This window comes from Chaetodon auriga, chromosome 16, assembly GCF_051107435.1.
Source record: "Chaetodon auriga isolate fChaAug3 chromosome 16, fChaAug3.hap1, whole genome shotgun sequence".
In the NCBI taxonomy this organism is placed as follows: Eukaryota; Metazoa; Chordata; class Actinopteri; order Chaetodontiformes; family Chaetodontidae; genus Chaetodon; species Chaetodon auriga.
Window position 1 is genome coordinate 15,585,969 of NC_135089.1, and position 17,900 is coordinate 15,603,868.

Here is a 17,900-nt window from a genome sequence, read left to right on the forward strand (position 1 = left end):
ATCAACATATTAAGAATTGCTGCAATGCAATTGCTAATATGAAGAATTGGCATTTCAGGTAGTTCAAGGCTGGAGAAGAGGAGTTTGCACACAGTCTGTGTGGTGCGGTCAAATAACACAGTCAGCTAACACAGAGCTTTATTTCAATCAAGGACACTGAAGCATGTTTTACCATGGCTATGGGACTAGAGGTGACAGAAAATGAACCTCTCAGACTGACTACACACTGCAGTACAGTTCACACACACACACACACACACACACACACACACACACACACACACACACCAGCATAATAATTAATGCTGTGTCTCCATCTAGTGGATTTTTAGGCGACACAAGCAACAGAACTGCAGTCAACAATTTAACTCCTTTGAAATTTTGTGGTTAAATAAAAAATGCTTCCTCTGTGGTCCTGAGTCTCGGTGAGCTTGGCTCCGCGTGGGACTACAACGCAGTGTGGAAAATATCAACACGTCACATCTCCAACGGAAGAGCTGGACAAGTGAAAGCCGTTATTAAGTGTTTACTGGGTGAAAATCTGGTTCGCTTTGAGCAACCTGCCCGTTGTCCCCTGAGTCAAAACAGGTGCACTGCTCCGAGCGTGGAGGCAGGATGCTGCCTTCAGGTGCAGGGGGAAAATTTGGAAAATATAGAATTCATAGATATGCGAAAGCATAAAAAAAAGACACAGGCCTATGGTTTTTCAGGCATTATCGTGCGTATGGGTATCAAAGTGGTTTTGTAGATGTCGACTTATTTCTTCTTGTAGGCCTACGTAAGACTATGCTATAGGCTATATTATTGTTCGGCATGCCATGCAAGCCAAATTTTATTGCTGTGCGTCTTAGTTCCCTTATTTGGGGTAACTTTTCATTGCCATACATTTACATTTCATTGACATATTTTCTTCTTCCAATGATGTCGAGCATTTACATTATGTCACTTTATCTTTAAGTCAGACATCAAAACGTAAGTGTTGTTTACAGTACTCTTTCTATTTCGCATCTTTTGCGCTTTCGCAATTTTGTCTTATATTGATATCGTATGTTGACAAAACTTTTGCAAAGAATAAACAGTAAAACATACGAAAACAATCACAAAACACATCATAAATAGCAAACGGTTAATAACAATAATGAAAAGCAACCGTTTCTTGAACCACATAAGGATTTCAAACAGTGCGGCTTGTCCAAAACATCTACACTCGGTATAAAACGACACAGCATATTTTACGCGACGTGATAAAAGCTTAGAAGCTGGAGCGTGCGGGGATCACGTGAACGCAGCATCAGATGGTGCGTGCACTGTGCTGACGAGCCGTTGCCTGCGGAAACAGCTGGTGGTTTCTGTCAGCGGATACTTCGGCTTGAGAGCAGGACTTAAAGTTAACATTAGACTCGAAACGGACTGGTTGCGCTTTGACTGGAGTCCCCGCTGCTGTTCTACCAGTCGCTGGGAAATGTCACCCTGTGAACGCCACTTTGTCGCCCAGTTGCTAATTACCGACCTAGCTTGACAGAGCACCGCCGCTCGACGCAGCCGGCTAGCGGCAGCTAACTTTGTAACGTTACTCCCATAGAAACTACAACGACTCAAGCTCTCTGTTATCGCAGGAAAAGTGACAGCTGTTGCTTTGCTGACAGTGTGGGACGACAGGTTTATTTTGTTTAATTCCAGCATGACTCATGTTCATTATAAATTCTCCTCCAAACTCAGCTACGACACGGTGGTTTTTGACGGCCCGTACATCACGCTGAGGGATCTGAAGAGGCAGATCATGGGCAGGGAGAAGCTCCGATCCGGGGACTGCGACCTGCAGATCATAAACGCACAGACCCAAGAAGGTAATCAAAGCATATGTTTGGACTGATGAGAGTGTGTTTGTCTTGGCTGTTTGGACTTTGGAAGAAAACACGTGGTCCAGGTTTGACAGCTGCCCCGGGTGAGAGGGTTGCGTCACCTCTTTCAGCTCGACTGGGGTCCAGAAAAGTCAAGCACTGACAAAAGGGTCTAATGAATGGGCCACATTCCTGCTGCATGGCCGCCTCACGCCCTTCATTAAACGGCCTGATGGTGGTGGATCGGTGGCATGCATGTAAAAGTCCCAGCGTGAGATGTGGGATAAAAATAGCAAAGGTAGGGTAGAAGTCATGACCATAAGACTAAAGTGGAGCCACACACACACACACACATACACATACACACACATATATGAAGATCATCAACAAAGGGATCGTTGGTGATGGAAAATTTGCTACAATATAGGCAAAATCTAAATCAAAGAGAGGCAGAAGGAAAGAGAGTGACTTGCAGATCAAACATGATAATCATGACTTCTAAGAACTCACTATGATTAGTCAATATCCTACAGATAAGATCAGAAAACCAGTCATATGCTGCATGTTTTTCCACTGCAGGATGCTATGTAGGACAAGTAAAACTGAGTGATTTGAGTTAATCAGGCTGTAAAATTAATACTCAGTCTTTATTGTCTTGTTTAGAAAAGGGTGAATAATGGCATTCAAGGTGTTTTTTATCACTTCACAGAAGTCACAGACATCATCCATGAGCAATTACGTTCATCTGTTTAATTTAGCAGATAAGTATAATGCATTTATCTAGAGCGAAGCTTGCTCCAGCCACTCAGATGTTGGCTTTCTCAGCCTACTAGTGTTTGATAGTAAACTGATTATCTTAGGATTAATCAACGAATCAAGAAAACAGTCGTCAGATTGAGCGATAATGAAAAGTGCAGCCAAGTATTTGTCAAGCCAAGACTGAAGGCTTGAAAGAAAATCTCAGTAACCCTGAAAATGAGCGATACTCTGATGATGATGAACTTTCTCCATCTGTCCCCATCAGAGTACACAGATGATGAAGGTCAAATCCACAAAGGCTCGTCTGTCATCGTGAGGAGAATCCCTATCATCAGACCCAAGTCCAGCTCCAGCAGCAAGACCCACAATGTGTAAGTGTCCTGTTTTTTGGTCTGGCTCATGCTGTAGCTGAATACCTGCCACTGCAAAGTCTGCGACCAAGAGCCACCACCTGGCACCTCCAAGTCCACCTTTACTGTTGTCACTAATGGAGTGTTGAATAGTACAACCGCTCACTAAGTTTAGATCGTTTTCATATAAACATAGACTTGGTTCAGAATGTTATGTTTTCGTTTGGTCTTCTTCTGCACAGTTAGTCATAGATCAGAGGCTCTTATTAGGTTAACGTGATATAGGTGTGTTTTTATTTTGAGCAGCAGCGTGTGTTTGCAGGTAGAGGACCATAATGGTGAAGACAACAATGCTCTGAACATCTTCATTAAGAATACATGTCTCACATTTCCGGGATAGAAAGAGACGAGAGTAGAACTGAAACTCCGTGGTGACGTTCAACAGGGATTACCCAGATATTAGTCAGGCTTACACAGGAGAGCCAGCGGTGGGGTTGGTTTTATGCATGGAAAGCAGGAAAAGACCTCACTGGAACAGGCTGGCGGTCATGTGATTAGCCCCGTCAGCAGCATGCAGACGGGTGGAGAGGTATGAGGGCCACAGAGTGGTGTAGCGCTGTGCACAAGATTAAATGCAGCAGACTAACTCTCGGTCAGTCCCTCGCCTTCAAAGTGCTTTGGTTTTATACTTGAAATGTTAAAAGTGGCTCTTTGTGGATCTGGCTGCCATTTTTGGGTCTGTTTGATTGTTCAGCGGGGTGTTAAATGCGTTTAAATAGAAGGATATTGACTGTGTGAAGTTGTGCCAGTAAAATGTCTTCTTGGTCAAACAAAAACATTGGTAATTTCAGCACCAATCTTTGCTTCCGGAGTGATAAATTATCCCGGACGACTGGCTTAAACATGATTTCCTCTTTTTGTTTCAGTGAGCGTTCGGACATCCAGCTTCATCACACCTCCGGGGCCGTCAAAGCAGTACGTAACCAAATCAAATCCCACTGCACTTCTTTTCCTGCAGCTCCGCCAAACACACACACCGCTAACAAAGCCAAATGTCTGTCCTTAAACATTAGTTGAATGCGCGCTTTGCTACGGTTGGTTTAAACAAATGAGACCACAAGCTAAATGATCGAAAATCTCTGTTTCCTCTACTGCAACTTAAGTTCCTGTCGCAAAGCAGAAGTGGTGCTCAGTATTTGATTTACAAGGAGCTGCTGCTCTTAGATGAATCATATTTTACAATAACCATAAATAAATAAAAAATTAAAAGTTGTATTTGCAGTTCGACTGTGTACAAGCTTACAGATTAACTGGGCTATATACCTAACCACAAGCATAACCATAAGAAACATGTATGTATTCCCTCTAGTAAAAGCTCTCAGCTGTTAATTTAACCAGCCGCTGTGCCACCGGTCAGCGTTCATTATTGAAGATCATTCAGTATCTATCTGTCAGTGAGGGGAGGTGCTCGGGCGGGTCAGACCTTATCATGCAGGCCAGCTATTCACAGCTGATAAACCCAACTGTTGCTTTATGATGCTGGCACTGCTGGCAATCATTGTCCAATAGTCTCCTCTCTATGAGCTGCTGCAGCACTCGCACAGATATCTTTAGCATTTGGAGACGTACACGTATGTTTTACCCTGCAAAAACAAACAAAAACAATGGTAGTAAATATATTTACAGCAACAATATCGAGTCTCAAAGAGCCCACAGTTATCTGAGAAGTGCAGCCAGACTAAAACTAGTACATTTGTCTGGATACAAAGAAATTCTGCTTTCAACAGGGCAATTTTGTGCTTGTCAGAGTCGTTGAAACAGCTTCACAATTCTAGAAATTCTAGTTTCAAGCATTAAGTTACCCAGAACCAGAAATAAAATCTCAGTAAGAGGTTCTAATATTGTATTCAGATAATTAAGTACAAAAAAAAGCTTGTAACGGGTGAAACGCTCTGACATAAAAGACAAAAAAGCGAGCATATATTGCATTGATTTAAGATATTTCATCTTACTTAGATTTAGCTTTTTGCAGCGTGTTCGCCTCGTTTAATAGCTGTGCCGCCTGTGCAGATCTAAGACTTTAAATTACATTCAAGGCAGTTTTTTTTTTTTTTTTTTTTTTAATTTAGTGGACTGGCTCTTATTCAGTGCCCACAGAGGATTGGAGTCCACCATCCAGAGTTGAACGTGTCAAAATGAATAATTCAGCACCAGGATAATCTAAATCTACAGAGAACTCTGCACTTAATGCCAAGCAAACTCTTCCAATTCAGTCAAGAAATGAATGTCTTCGAAGAATTTGAGATAAAACCTACACAGAAATATGTCACCAGAACCTCTTTTACTACAGAGGAAGAGCCATCATCAATTATATTCTTCAGGCTGCATTTAGAGTGTCTTATCTTTAACGAAAACAAAGAGGAATACCTCTCTTAAACCCTCTCCATTGTTCCGTTATGCTGAACTCTTGTAGTGCAGGTTTGTTTTGACCCTGTAAACTAACTCAAACACGTCTCAAAGGCTTTGACTTGCTGCAGTCTGAATTAGAGTGCACTGACCTGACCTGATTTTGTCTCTGGTTTCTCAGTAGGAGAAGTGTCTGCCACTCTTCTTAGCGCTTTGAGTCTGTTGGACTACAGTTTTGTCTTTTTCTATCAATAAAGGCGTTTGTATGAAGCTGTCTTATGTATTGATTATGTGTTTGACTTCACTGGAGAGAAAGACGCTGATACACACCCACAGTTGATATGTCACCTCTGATTACACATTTCTGGGGGGGGCATCTGTATCTGTCATGATTGGACGTTGATCGATGGTTCAAATCTCGTGTCCACATTTTTCCCTTTCAGCAAAGACAGTTTGAGCTGAAAAATAATGGTACACGGGCTGGAATCAGAAAATCCACATCTTAAAAAGGGTTACAATCAAGGCGGCGGAGGCAGAGATATCCTGACTTTTAGTCCCCAGTATGGCTCAAGCTCCAGAAACACTGAATCCTACATTTTCCCACAATTGATAGCCTCTTTAATTGGATGTGGCAGAACTTTATTAAAACCAGGCATGAAGGTCTGGCGTACTGCCATTAACACTATAATGTGATGCAGTCACATTACTCCAGCACATTGAATTTTAAATGAAAACATTGAGGTTTGAAGTGGCAACTTTAACCTTTAAAATGCATCATATGTATTACGTATGAATACATGTGTGAATATGTGGCTGCAGAAGGTTTTTCTGAATCTTATTTTGTTAAATATGAGTCAATATAAAGATCACTAGCCACAATACTTGATCCTCACTGGCTCACAATGAGTAAAATCTGTAAATATAGCAAAGCTGACAGACTGGAAGTAATCAGAAAACACGTGCTGTTATCATTTGCTTATGTCTACGAGGCTGTACTCAGGCACAGCTGTGCTTTGAGCTAAATACTAATGTCAGCATGCTAACAGTGACAATGCTTACATGCTGATGTTAAGCTGGTATAATGCTAACCATGTTCAGTATGCTAGTGTAGCTTGGGAGCATGCTAATATTTAGTAAATAGCACTAAACACAGCTAAGGCTGTGGAAGGAAACATGAATATCTACTAGATTTCATGGCAGTCTGTTCAATAGTTGTTGAGATGTTTCTGTCTGGACCAAACAAACAGACAGACCAACTTTCACAGTCATGCTACTAGCATGGCTCTCTGCTAGCTCCAGAGTTCTCATCTGTCACACGTTGATTTTGCAGTCTTGGTTCTCTTATTCCAGGGGTTCTCAAAGTCTTGAGCATGTGTTTTCAAATAAGGCAGATTACTTAAGTCCCCCTGAGGTACAACAAAGTAAGAGCTGATCCATTGTTCCTGAAACCTCCTCCTCAACCATACAGCATTTTTATCAAGGTGGCTTCCAAATTAAGCTGCCAAATTGTCCACCAAAATTGCTAACTTTATCTAACAGCGCTAGCATTGATGACAAAACTTAACAACTGCGACACTCGCGAGATGCCAGTAGTTGCCATGCATCCAGTAGCTTTCTCCAAGTTCAGGAGGCCACACAAAAGGTTTCTGAGGGCCACCACCACTGGCCTGCAGGCCACACTTTGATAACCTCTGCCTTATCTATTCCTTCACATCAGTGGAACAAACCCAGTACAGACAAGAAAGAACCGAGGCGATAGGAAGCACTGAGGGAGACTTTAGGACGTGAGAGGAAAGACATTTTTTATCCAACAAAATGCTGCCTTGACAGGTGAATTTTCCCAGGGAGCTTTATGTTGTTTGCTTCTTCATTTTCAGTGTAGCAAGTTTGGAAGGATGAGAATTGAGTTGGCAGGAGGTGCTGAGGCAGTAATCCTGGGATGAGGACAGACATTTGTTGTCCACTCTGTATGAAAATCACTGCTGGGTGCTGCTGTCAATTTTATCTCAGCTCAAAAGGTTATGAAAGTGGAAATCTGACATAGTGCGGTTATTCCTGTGTTACCCTGGAAATCACCAGTGGTACCAGGATTAAAGCATTACCTTAAGCAGGACAAACAGTCTTTTTTCAGAGTAAAACGTGTGTGTGTGTGTCTTGTGGTCAAACTTCAAAGTGATTCTTTTCCAGTAGATATAAACACTGAACTCTCTATCGTCTCCCAAGACATGTAGCCTGGAGGCTGTCGCCACTTCATCAGTGAAACTGATTTTATGTTTAACTCCAACAGATGGATGATCAGAGTTCCTCCAGAGCCACACGCCTTTTCTCCAAGGTATGCTCGCCTTTCTTTTCTTCTTTATCCAGCTTCTACATACTTACCCTGAATCATGTGAGTCACTGATGCTCATGTCTGACCTGCCATCTCTGTGGCTCACATACATTTGTGTGTGTGTGTGTGTGTGTGTGTGTGTGTGTGTGTGTGTGTGTGTGTGTGTGTGTGTGTACACACATGCAGATGGCCAACCTAGCTGATGCGGATGTGCCAGAGGAGGATAAGCTCAAAGTCATCTTAAATCAGTGCACCTTTGACTCCATGAAGTGAGTCACTTCTGTAATGCTTTCAAATCTCCTTCATCCCCATTTCTGTCTTCGCAGCACCTCTCTCCACCTGTTTTTTTTCCCTTTTCTTAAATTCTGTCTCTCCATGTTCTGATCTCACTTTTTCCTCTCTCAACTTTCACTACTTTGCTCCATTTTCACCCCCACCCATACATATTTTATTTATTTTCCACTCACTTTCAGTCTCCCTGCTTTTCTATAATTTTTAAATTTTTTTCCTCTCTCTCTAGTTATAACAAGAAGTCTGGTGCTGTTCTTCCAGCGAACTACACCTGTTATCGCTGCGGACTTGCTGGACACCACATCAGGAACTGTCCCACCAGCGGGGTAAGAGCAGAACATGCGAGGCAGTTTCTGTTTGTCCTAGAATTTCTGTTATCCGCTACTAGACTTATTTGCGTGTGCCAACGTGTACTTACGTGTTGACTGTACGTGTGCGTGTGTGTTTGACAGCAAGATAAAAGCTCCGAGGCCCCTCTGAGGTTGAAGAAAAGCACAGGAATCCCTCGTTCCTTCATGGTGGAGGTGGATGATCCCAACATAAAGGGAGTCATGATGACTAACTGTGGACATTACGCCATCCCTGCCATACATGCGTGAGACAAAAGAGTCAATGTTTGTGTGTCTTTTGTTTTAAAGCAGTGATTTGGCTTTTGGGAATTTAACTTGTTAGCTTTTTTATTTGAGAGGTAGTAGAAGTAGATGAGAAGATCAATACCACTTTCATATCTGTCCATTAAATGTAAGGCTATGGCCAACAGGTTGTTAGCTTAGCATTAAGAAAGGAATACGCTAACCTGACTCTGCCCCAAAGGCTCACATATTCACATCTGGTTTCCAGTCTTTATGCTAAGCTAAGCTAACCAGCTGCTGGCAGTAGCCAGTATAGTTAACATGTAGACTGAGAAGAGAAGAATGCATGACAAACCTGAGGATTTCACTGTTACCTCCCACCTGAAAGTACTTAAATCACTAAAAATATTGCCACGCTCCTAGATATACCCCCTGCCCTTTGAAATGTTTTGGTTACTTGAAAAATAATTATTACACTTGTTTTAAGATCCTGTGCTAAATAATTACTGTTCATAGTTTTAATTTATCATATCTAAGGCAAAGCCAAGCAACAGGAACCATCTAAATATGCTGAGTCAAAAGCAACTAGATTCACTGCTGCAGACCTGCAGAGGCGACACCCTTGTAGATATTCTGTGGCCTGGATAACTTTAAAAAACTTTACAAACACCAACTTTACTCATTTAAAGTCACTCTGGTTAAAGGCATTTGCTAAACACATAGAAATCAAAGGTGAATTTGCAGTGTGTGAACTCCTGTCTGTCTGTAGGAAGGCGTATGCCATTAGCAAGAAGGAGAAGCCTCCGTTTGAGGAGCAGCCGCCCACGTCAGAAGACAAGGAGGATCCTGTTCCCGACGAACTCCTCTGTCTGATCTGTCATGACCTGCTGAGCGACGCTGTGGTCATACCCTGCTGTGGAAACAGCTACTGTGACGACTGTGAGTGTCTGACACACACACACACACACACAGATAAACTTAGTGTATGTGCACTTGCTGTGCTTTAAAGAATCAGCCTTTCTGATCCTGTATTAGAAGTGCAGAAGGCAGTGTCAGCCTCTGCTTTACTTCCAAAATAAAAGAACCTGTTAAACTGCATAACTGCATTAGGAGATTAGCAGATTCTGAAAATTTAAATGTGTAACTATTTAAAATATGTAAAGGTTAATACAAACAATAGCTGCTAAAGCCGTTTCATTGTTAATATTAGCACATTTACACTTCTAAGGGTGCTGTGTTTGTTCTTCAGTCTGATATTTACGTTCCAACCATCTATGTCTCAGGTATTCGCACCACCCTGCTGGATTCAGAGGAACATGTCTGCCCCACTTGTAGCCAATCGGATGTCTCCCCTGATACCCTGATAGCCAATAAATTTCTCAGACAGGTGAATTGACAAACGAATGGGAAATATGTGTGGACGGAGAGGAATGGGAGAGTGAAAGAAATTATTTGTTTGACCAGACGCTTTTATTGTTTCTACCCACACAGGCTGTGAACACTTTTAAGAAAGAGCGAGGCCACTCTAAGAGTCTGAGAGGAGGGAGCGGTACCTCCCAGTCCCAAAATCCCACCCCGACGCCGAGCCCTGTGCCCGCCCCGCCACCTCGCACCGTGCAGAGCCAGCCTCCGAAGCCTTACCAGTCAGCCCGCAGCCAGCAGGTGAGTCTCATAATGATGTGTTTCAAAGAAAGAACAGCACAGTGCCTGTGTGACTCAGGAAAAAACAGAATAATTACTGTTTTCTTTTCACAATCAGATCTTTGTCAGCTTTCAGAGCGAAAAACTGTTAAACTGTTAAAACTGTTAGAAAGCACAATAAACTGACAAGAAATGTGCATGTGCCTTGTGTGGATGTTATTCGTAATTACTCATGTCTCGGCTGGAAGTTCGCCCTAAAATTGTCCTGATTCTCTTGCTTGTTCTGTCACATTCTGATCGCTGCTGTGCTCTTCTTTAGGACCCGCTCGTGCACTGCTCACAGGCTGCAGACAGGCCGTTGTCGCCTCAGGTGTGTGGGGCTCCTTTCACAGCGGTGGGCGCCACCCCTGCTTCCAGCACGCCGAGCTCTTCCCTCCAGCCTGCGCAAAGCCACCTGCAGCTGTTTGACAAGTAAAGTCACTTCGGGGTGCAGTGTGTGTGTGTGGGTGGTGCTGGTGGTGTTGGTTCCCTCATTTGCATCTGCTGGCTGACATGGTCGTGGTACCATGAAGTTATTCATTTTAAAGCTGTAATCCTCTTCTGTTTTATTTCTGGCAAAGTAGATGCTCAAGGAGAGTTTGCCTCTGTGGGTACAGCCTTGAAGTACCCACAGAAGCTGAACATTTGGTGCCATCTCTGATCAAATATGGCGCCATGGATTTGAGTTTGGAAGAACTTGCAAACAGTCACACTGATGTGGTTCTGTGGTCTATCTGCTGTTTACTCAGAGAGCCTGAAGAGAAGACTGAAGATCACTCATCAGCTGCTGCCCCTTCTGTGCTGGTTTCACACAAAGACCCTGCTGCTGCCGCGCCACAGCTGATACCAGTGGTGAGGACACTGCTGGTGGTGACATCATTTGGATCATCTGTCTCTATAGACATTCACACAGACATGCTAACTCCATTCTCTATATGAAATCTGTCATGTTTGCCCAGGTTAACCACTCTCCACCGGTAGAGCAGCCCCAGACAGTCAGCAGCAGTCAGAATCTACAGCTGGCCTCCTCAGGTGAGTGACTAAGAATCAGTGACTCTTTCTTTCTGTTCGTTATACTGTAAAACCATTTTTCCCATGAATCCACAGGTCCAGCTACAACACACTCTGGGCCATCGACGTGCTGGACTAGGTCAGTGTGTGTGTTTGTTTTGGTGAAAGTCTGTATTTTCTCTATCCACCTTTTGAAGACGGTGATATAATGTCTTCTCTCCCCCACAGCTCCTCCTCCTCAGGTTGTCCCACCGGAGGCTGGAGTGAATCCAACACCCTGCAGCCTCCTCCCTCCTCTGCTTCCTCCTCATATCCAGCAGCTCCTCCACCTCTCTTTCCCTCTCCCCATTTCCACGCATTTCTCTCCGCTCAGCAGCCTCTCAGCTTTTACCCCCCTGGATACCCACCTGCCACGCCCGTCTGGACATTCCCACCCCCCCAGAGTGCCCCCATCCCTTCCCTCTGCTCCTCTACCTCCACCGCCCTTATCCCCAAGGAGTGGTACCTGCATCAGAGAAAGAAGGAAAAGTAAATGAAACACTTTTCTTTCTCTGAGCTGTTATAGACCTCCTCCTGTGTTGAGGGATGGTTTCTTTATTTTTACACAAATACCCTCCTTCACTTCTCTCACAAACCAGATTACAGAATTAAGATTACTTTGTGTATTTGCACTTCCCCATCAGACTTTGTAACAGCTGCAGATGTATTTTAGGATGAGTGCAATGTACTGATAATAATATGAAGTATAGACCTGCGCTCAGTTACTACCTTCCCTCTCTGCCACACAGGTCACCTCACAGAGGATCAGCCTACAGACGCTCCTCCTCTCGATCTAATTCAAAGTCTTCAAAGTCCAAGTCTTCTCGCTCCTACTCTCGTTCATCAAGCAGGTCCAGATCCCGTTCCCGGTCAAGGTCCCAAGGCAGATCAAGGTATTTTGTGGCTTTTTTCAAAGTTTTGGTAAGGTTTTCTGTTTGTTTGTTTGTTCATTTGATCTATTTTTTTTGCCACAAAATTGTTCTGACAGTTATTGTGTTGCCCTCACTCTCTGGTACTCACCTGCAGTGCACATACTATAGCCCCACCGATACTGGATTTTGAGGGCGATTCTAATATTTATGTATCAGGCCAAAGTAATTTATTTTCACATTAACACATAATATAAACAACAGATCATTTCAGATCCATACTGAGCTGGACATTTTACAGTTGAATAATCAACTCGTCAGCGCTCTCTGGTGGACAAACTGTGCAATTGTGACTTTCAGGAGAAATAAACCAGTGTGGTGGGATGGGAAACAGAGCTAGAGATGACTCAAGCAAAGCAAAGCAGTGATGCCTTAAAATGCATATGAAATGACATGTCTTGATATTTTCTCTTTTTTCCCAGGCCCCACTCACCTTACGCCCGCCACAGAGACCTCCACACCCGCTCTCATTCCTCCTACAGCTATGGCTACAAACGCTCCCCTACACCGTCCTCGTCATCTTCACCTCGAGTGGGTTACCGCTCCAGGTCCAAGTCACCATCGGGTCGCCGCAAAAACAGCAATCACGGTCGGCATCGCAATAAGAAATCCACTTCGAGCAGCTGTAGCTCGAAGAAGCGAGAGGGATGCTCCCAGAGTGAAGCGGGAGGCTCAGGGGGGAGTGCAGACAGTTACCTGTATGCACAGCATGCAAATGAAAGCAGCAGCCTGGAGCTGGACAGAGAGCGCTATCTGAAGTGGAAAGGGGAGTACAAAGAGTGGTGTGAGAAATATTTCAACAGCTATGTCAGCCACTTCCACCACCTGCCTCCTCCACTCCTCGGCCTTCCTCCCTCTCCTCTTCCTCAGTGGGGGCACAAAGAGGGCAGCAGAAATCACTCAAAAGCCAATTCGGAATTTTGTAACCAACTCCAAGGTAGACGCACTGCCCGGATGGACGGGCGCTCCCCTCCATCGCAGTCATCCAGTGACAGCCGCTCCCCTCCGTCTCAGTCTTCAAGTGACAGTCGCTCCACGCCATCTCAGTCATCGAGCGACAGTCGCTCCTCTCCGTCTCATTCGTCCAGTGACAGCCGTTCCCCTCCCTCGCAGTCGTCCAGCGACGGTCGCTGCACTCAGTTCGAAGACGGAGCTCAGCTGACGGGAAATCAGCGGAGGCTCGCTGAGAAGAACAGCCGCCTGCCAATCACTCTTGCAAAGGCCAGTAAGGAAGCAGAAGTGCAGGAAAGAAGACAAGACGACAAGCAGCTGATCACAAAGACTTCGAAAAGGCCCAGCACCTTGAAACATGAGCAAAAGAGCGTAAAGAAACACGAGGAAGGTAAAGAGCAGTCTTCATCCCCTGATGCTGCAGACTCAGCGGATGACTGCAGAAAGGACAGGAGGAGGCACAACACTGCACCAGATGCCTGCAAGGACAAAACCACTGCCAGCGAGGCCTTAGAATCAGTCCAACCACTCGTGAAACCAGATAAACATTTGGATAAAGACAACAAAAGAAAGAGCGGAGAACAAAGGAATTTGGAGAAAGAGAGAGGATGGAGAAGAGGCAAACATTCAGACTCCAGGCAGGATGCGGAGAGACGGCACAAAGACAAGCCCAGCAAAGGGGCAGGCAGGGTGGATACAGACAGATACAGAAGCCCTGGAGGCAGCAAAGCTTCTGACTCAAGATCAGAGAAGGATAGAAAAAGAAAAGGAGAGGACGTGGAGAGAAGTTCTGTCAAGGCTCAAAGCAGCAAATGCCTGAAAACAAAACTCACAGAGGTCCCTGAAACCCACAAGAGTGAATCCCCAAGTCCATTTGAGAGAAAGAAGGCAAAAACAGAGAAGAAGACAAAGCCCCTGACAGAGATAGACATCTGGGAGGAAGGGATAAAGGTGAAACCACAGAAGAAGATAAGCATTAACATCAACCTGGATGGAAAATGGACAGAAGAGAAAACTAAAAAGCAGGAGTTGTCTTATTTAGAGAGCATCATGGGAAAAACAAAGGAAGAAAGTGAGCAGGCTGGCAATGGAGAGGAGGAGAAGTTAAACAGAGGAGGCACAGGGGTTGATGGAAATGAAAAGAATAAACCCAGCAGAGACCAGAAAGGTGTGTCTGAAGAAAAAATAAAACCAGGTGAAGGAGAGGCAAGACCCATATGGGAGAAAGTTCTCTCCAAAGATGATAAGAGAGAGATGAAGGAGAAAAGAGGAGGGAAGAAAGAGGGAAGAGAAGAGGAGGATTTTGACTTATGGCATTGCGCCCTCAGTGGGGTGGAGGAGGAGAAGGAGGATGGTAAAAAACAGTGGGAGGAACGACACAGGATGGAGGCCAGCAAAGAAGAGGTGAGAAATGACAAGAGGAGGAGCGTGACAGCAGGAAAGGAAGAAGAGAGGAGAGTGAGGAATGATAGCAGAGGACAAGGTATGGGAGAGTTAGTCGCAGGTTCCCAGAAGGAGATGCCAGAGGGAGAAAGCACATGCAAGGAAAATATAGAAAACCAGCCGGAGGAGTTGAAGCCAGAGGAGGAGCTGATGGAGTGGAGGATGAGGAGAGAAGAAGACACAGTGAGATTCAAGGCAGAGGGAAGCAGAAACGAGAGCCTCCATGATGAACCAAACACCACGGGGGAGGATGGCAGGTCTGCTTTATTCTTTATGCTTCTTCTTCCTCCATCACACCCTCCAACACTCAACACTGATTTTGATAAACGACACATTTCCTGTGACTGCCTCACAACGAAAGCCAGCCCGTGTTAGTATGACAGAGTGTGGCTGTATATGTACACGTCGACAGTGTTTGTGTAGTTATTCTCACTGCCAGAGGGGGGAGACAAGATTACTAGAGATGTTTTTCATTTTGGAAGTTGAGATAAGTGCTGACTTAAGGTCTGTGCTTACTTTTAAATGCAGCAGCTATGAGGGGCATCGGGAGAAGAAGATGGTGGTGAGAAGTCTGGAGGAGTACAGCCGGAGCAGAGCGGCATGCAGAGAGGATGAGCTCATACTCATACAGGTGTGTCCGTCAGCGCAGCCCGTGGACCCCGATCATGCCGGGTGCCACCGGAGCATTTTAAATGTGTGGAGGGAACCACATCATGACTCAAGGGAAAGGAAATAAAACATGTGTATACTGTAAATTAACAATCATTTGTGTTTTGTATGATTTTTATTTGGCTTGTGTAATTATTCAGTGGTTGAACTGCAGGACGCTTTTTTGAAGGAGTCAGATGATTAAGAACTACAGCGCTCATACATGCATGCACAGGCAAAAAGTGCATGTTACCTCAGTCACGCCTTCGCTCTCTGTCTCAGGTCCCTCGCTCCAAATGGGAGAAGGAAGAATTTGAGGAAGAAGAGCAGGATGAAGGACAGATCAAAGTCAAAACGGATTCTCTCGCAGTGTTTCTGCCGTCATCATCCGTGTCTGTGACAGCGGAGACGCCAACCGGGAATGAAGAGCAGAGGCCGAGAGATATAGAGAGAGACGGGGCCAGAGCGATGACGAGGGGAAAGGACAGTTCACAAAGAAGTGTGGCTCCCTCTAGTGGCAAAGACAGACCTGACAGCACCTCGTCCACAGAGAGAAACAGGGAGAGAAGGATGGAGATGGAGAGACCGAGGGGCAGAGAGAGGGAGAGCGAGAGACCGAGGGACAGAGAGAGGGAGAGCGAGAGACCGAGGGACAGAGAGAGGGAGAACGAGAGACCGAGGGACAGGCAGAAAGAGAGTAAAAGATCAAAAGAGAGAACAAGAGACAGAGAGGAGAGGAGAGAAAAGGACAGAGAGGGGCGACACAGCAGCAATGGCTCGGTCCAAAACAGGAATCCCCCCTCCTCCTCTCACTCCTACTCTTATTCGACATCACATGACACAGAGAGGAGAGACAGGCAGCGAGGGGACGACCAGGGCAGCAACAAGAGTTCCTGCTCTCCCGGTGGGAAATCCTCCAGTGGCAGGAGCTGGGAAAGCAGCTCCATACACAGAGCTGCCGAACTGCCAAACAAAACATGTGGGGACACGTTACTGGATTCGAAATCAGCAGACAGGTACCATTCCCACAACTACCACAACCCCCAAGATCCATCAGGCAACTACAGACACCAAGACGGACCTCTAGGGACCCACCAATCACCACCTTCCTTCTCCCGAGGCTGGGGTAAAGAGAGAGACCTGCCCCCCTCCGAATCCTCTGGAGGGTCAGAGCTCAGCAAGCCCAGAATGAGCAGCCCCACTTGGGAATTAAGAAGAAGTAGGAATGACAGAAAGGTAGAAAAGGGAGAGTGGAAGCAAAACAAGGTGGATAAAGCAATAAAAGAGGGCAAAGGGGAGAGAGAAAATCAAGAGGTGGTGGCTGAGAGAGATGGCGGTTGTCGATGGGAGGATGGGGCCGATAAACTGGATGGACAGACCAGGTGGGAGGGAGGGAGAGAGCTGGAGGAAGGGCAGAGGCCCAGCAGCAACAGCGTCTCAGAGAGCAGCGGCGACGAGAGGAGAAAAGAGTGGAAGCAGAAACAAAAGAAGCACAAGAAAGAGAAGAGACCACCTGCCCCGGAGCTGCTGGAGGAAGGGGAGCTGAGGAAACACACAGCCAAGAAGTCAAGAAAAAGCAGAGATGGAAGTGAAGAGGAGAGCAGCGGTGAAGAGGAGGACCACAAGTGGAAAGAAGACCACGCTAAGCTCTGCTCCGCTCCCTTATTTTGAACAGCCTGGGACAAAAAATGAAATGTATTGACTGATGTTTTTCCTTTTTCTGTCCAAAAAAGTGCCTGAATTTATTTTTTGACTTCATTTTTTTCTCCCCAGGATACTTTCTGTGTCACCTTATGTCAGATATGCATCATCCAAATTCAAAGTCAACAAATTGTGAGGGGAAAGCACTTTATACTATATATGAAATGAATGTGAATGAAAACAAATGTGAAACCTTTGACCTCTTGAATTACATAAAGGCCGAGAAGCGTGCACATGCTCACAACATGCACTTGCTCAGGACTGCCACCAACTATGGTTTATGTATTGAACCTAAAATGACACAGCGTGCATGAATCTTACATTTTGACGGCGGATCAGTCGGTATGATTTACTTTGCTTCACTCAGGAGCACAGGAGTGCTTATAGAGGATTAATGAAAAGAGATTGTTATTCATTTAAAACATATTCCGTGAATATTTATGATTTTGAACCTCTGTGTTGTATTTTGTTTTTCTTTTTAATTTTTTAAATGTTTGATTGAGAAACATCTGCTGGCTCGATAAAGAAATTGTCAGAGGAAATTTGAGTTTTTCCTGTTTTGAAGGAATTAAAAAGAAACATCTGAAATGTTTTGGTGTGTTTTTACTGTCTGGATGACACGTCGTCTGCTGCTGTTGCACAATAGTGACAGTTTGATTTCTGAAAAGAAATGGCTCAAATTAGCAAATGTTAGCGCGCTAACACCCTAAATGAACAATTCTCACCCACCAGATTCATTAATGATCTAATGGTCATTTCAGTATCCAGCTCCACTTAAATCACTTGGTATACAGGAATTCTGTGGTCCATCAGAGCCGGCAGGACAGTTTCAGTTGAAGCAAAACTCCAACCACAATTTTATATTTCCATCATAGTTTATATTCTAACTGTATGTGCACTCACTTTTCTTTATAAATGTGGTTTTTCCTCTTTGTTTCTCTTGCTTGCAT

General features: G+C 44.7%; 1 protein-coding gene across 1 annotated transcript; it reads left to right on the forward strand.

The window, feature by feature from the left end:
- The first annotated feature begins 1,339 nt into the window (after nucleotides 1-1,339).
- Nucleotides 1,340-17,542, forward strand: LOC143334604 (uncharacterized). The gene is made up of 19 exons (XM_076753461.1): nucleotides 1,340-1,847; nucleotides 2,866-2,971; nucleotides 3,877-3,925; nucleotides 7,644-7,688; nucleotides 7,872-7,954; nucleotides 8,206-8,302; nucleotides 8,429-8,571; nucleotides 9,318-9,487; nucleotides 9,832-9,935; nucleotides 10,040-10,210; nucleotides 10,509-10,660; nucleotides 10,978-11,080; nucleotides 11,188-11,260; nucleotides 11,336-11,378; nucleotides 11,468-11,767; nucleotides 12,028-12,171; nucleotides 12,630-14,858; nucleotides 15,130-15,232; nucleotides 15,532-17,542. Exons 1-19 carry the CDS (start codon nucleotides 1,682-1,684, stop codon nucleotides 16,918-16,920), a joined length of 5,670 nt encoding a protein of 1,889 aa, XP_076609576.1. The 5' UTR covers nucleotides 1,340-1,681; the 3' UTR covers nucleotides 16,921-17,542.
- The last annotated feature ends 358 nt before the right edge of the window (nucleotides 17,543-17,900 follow it).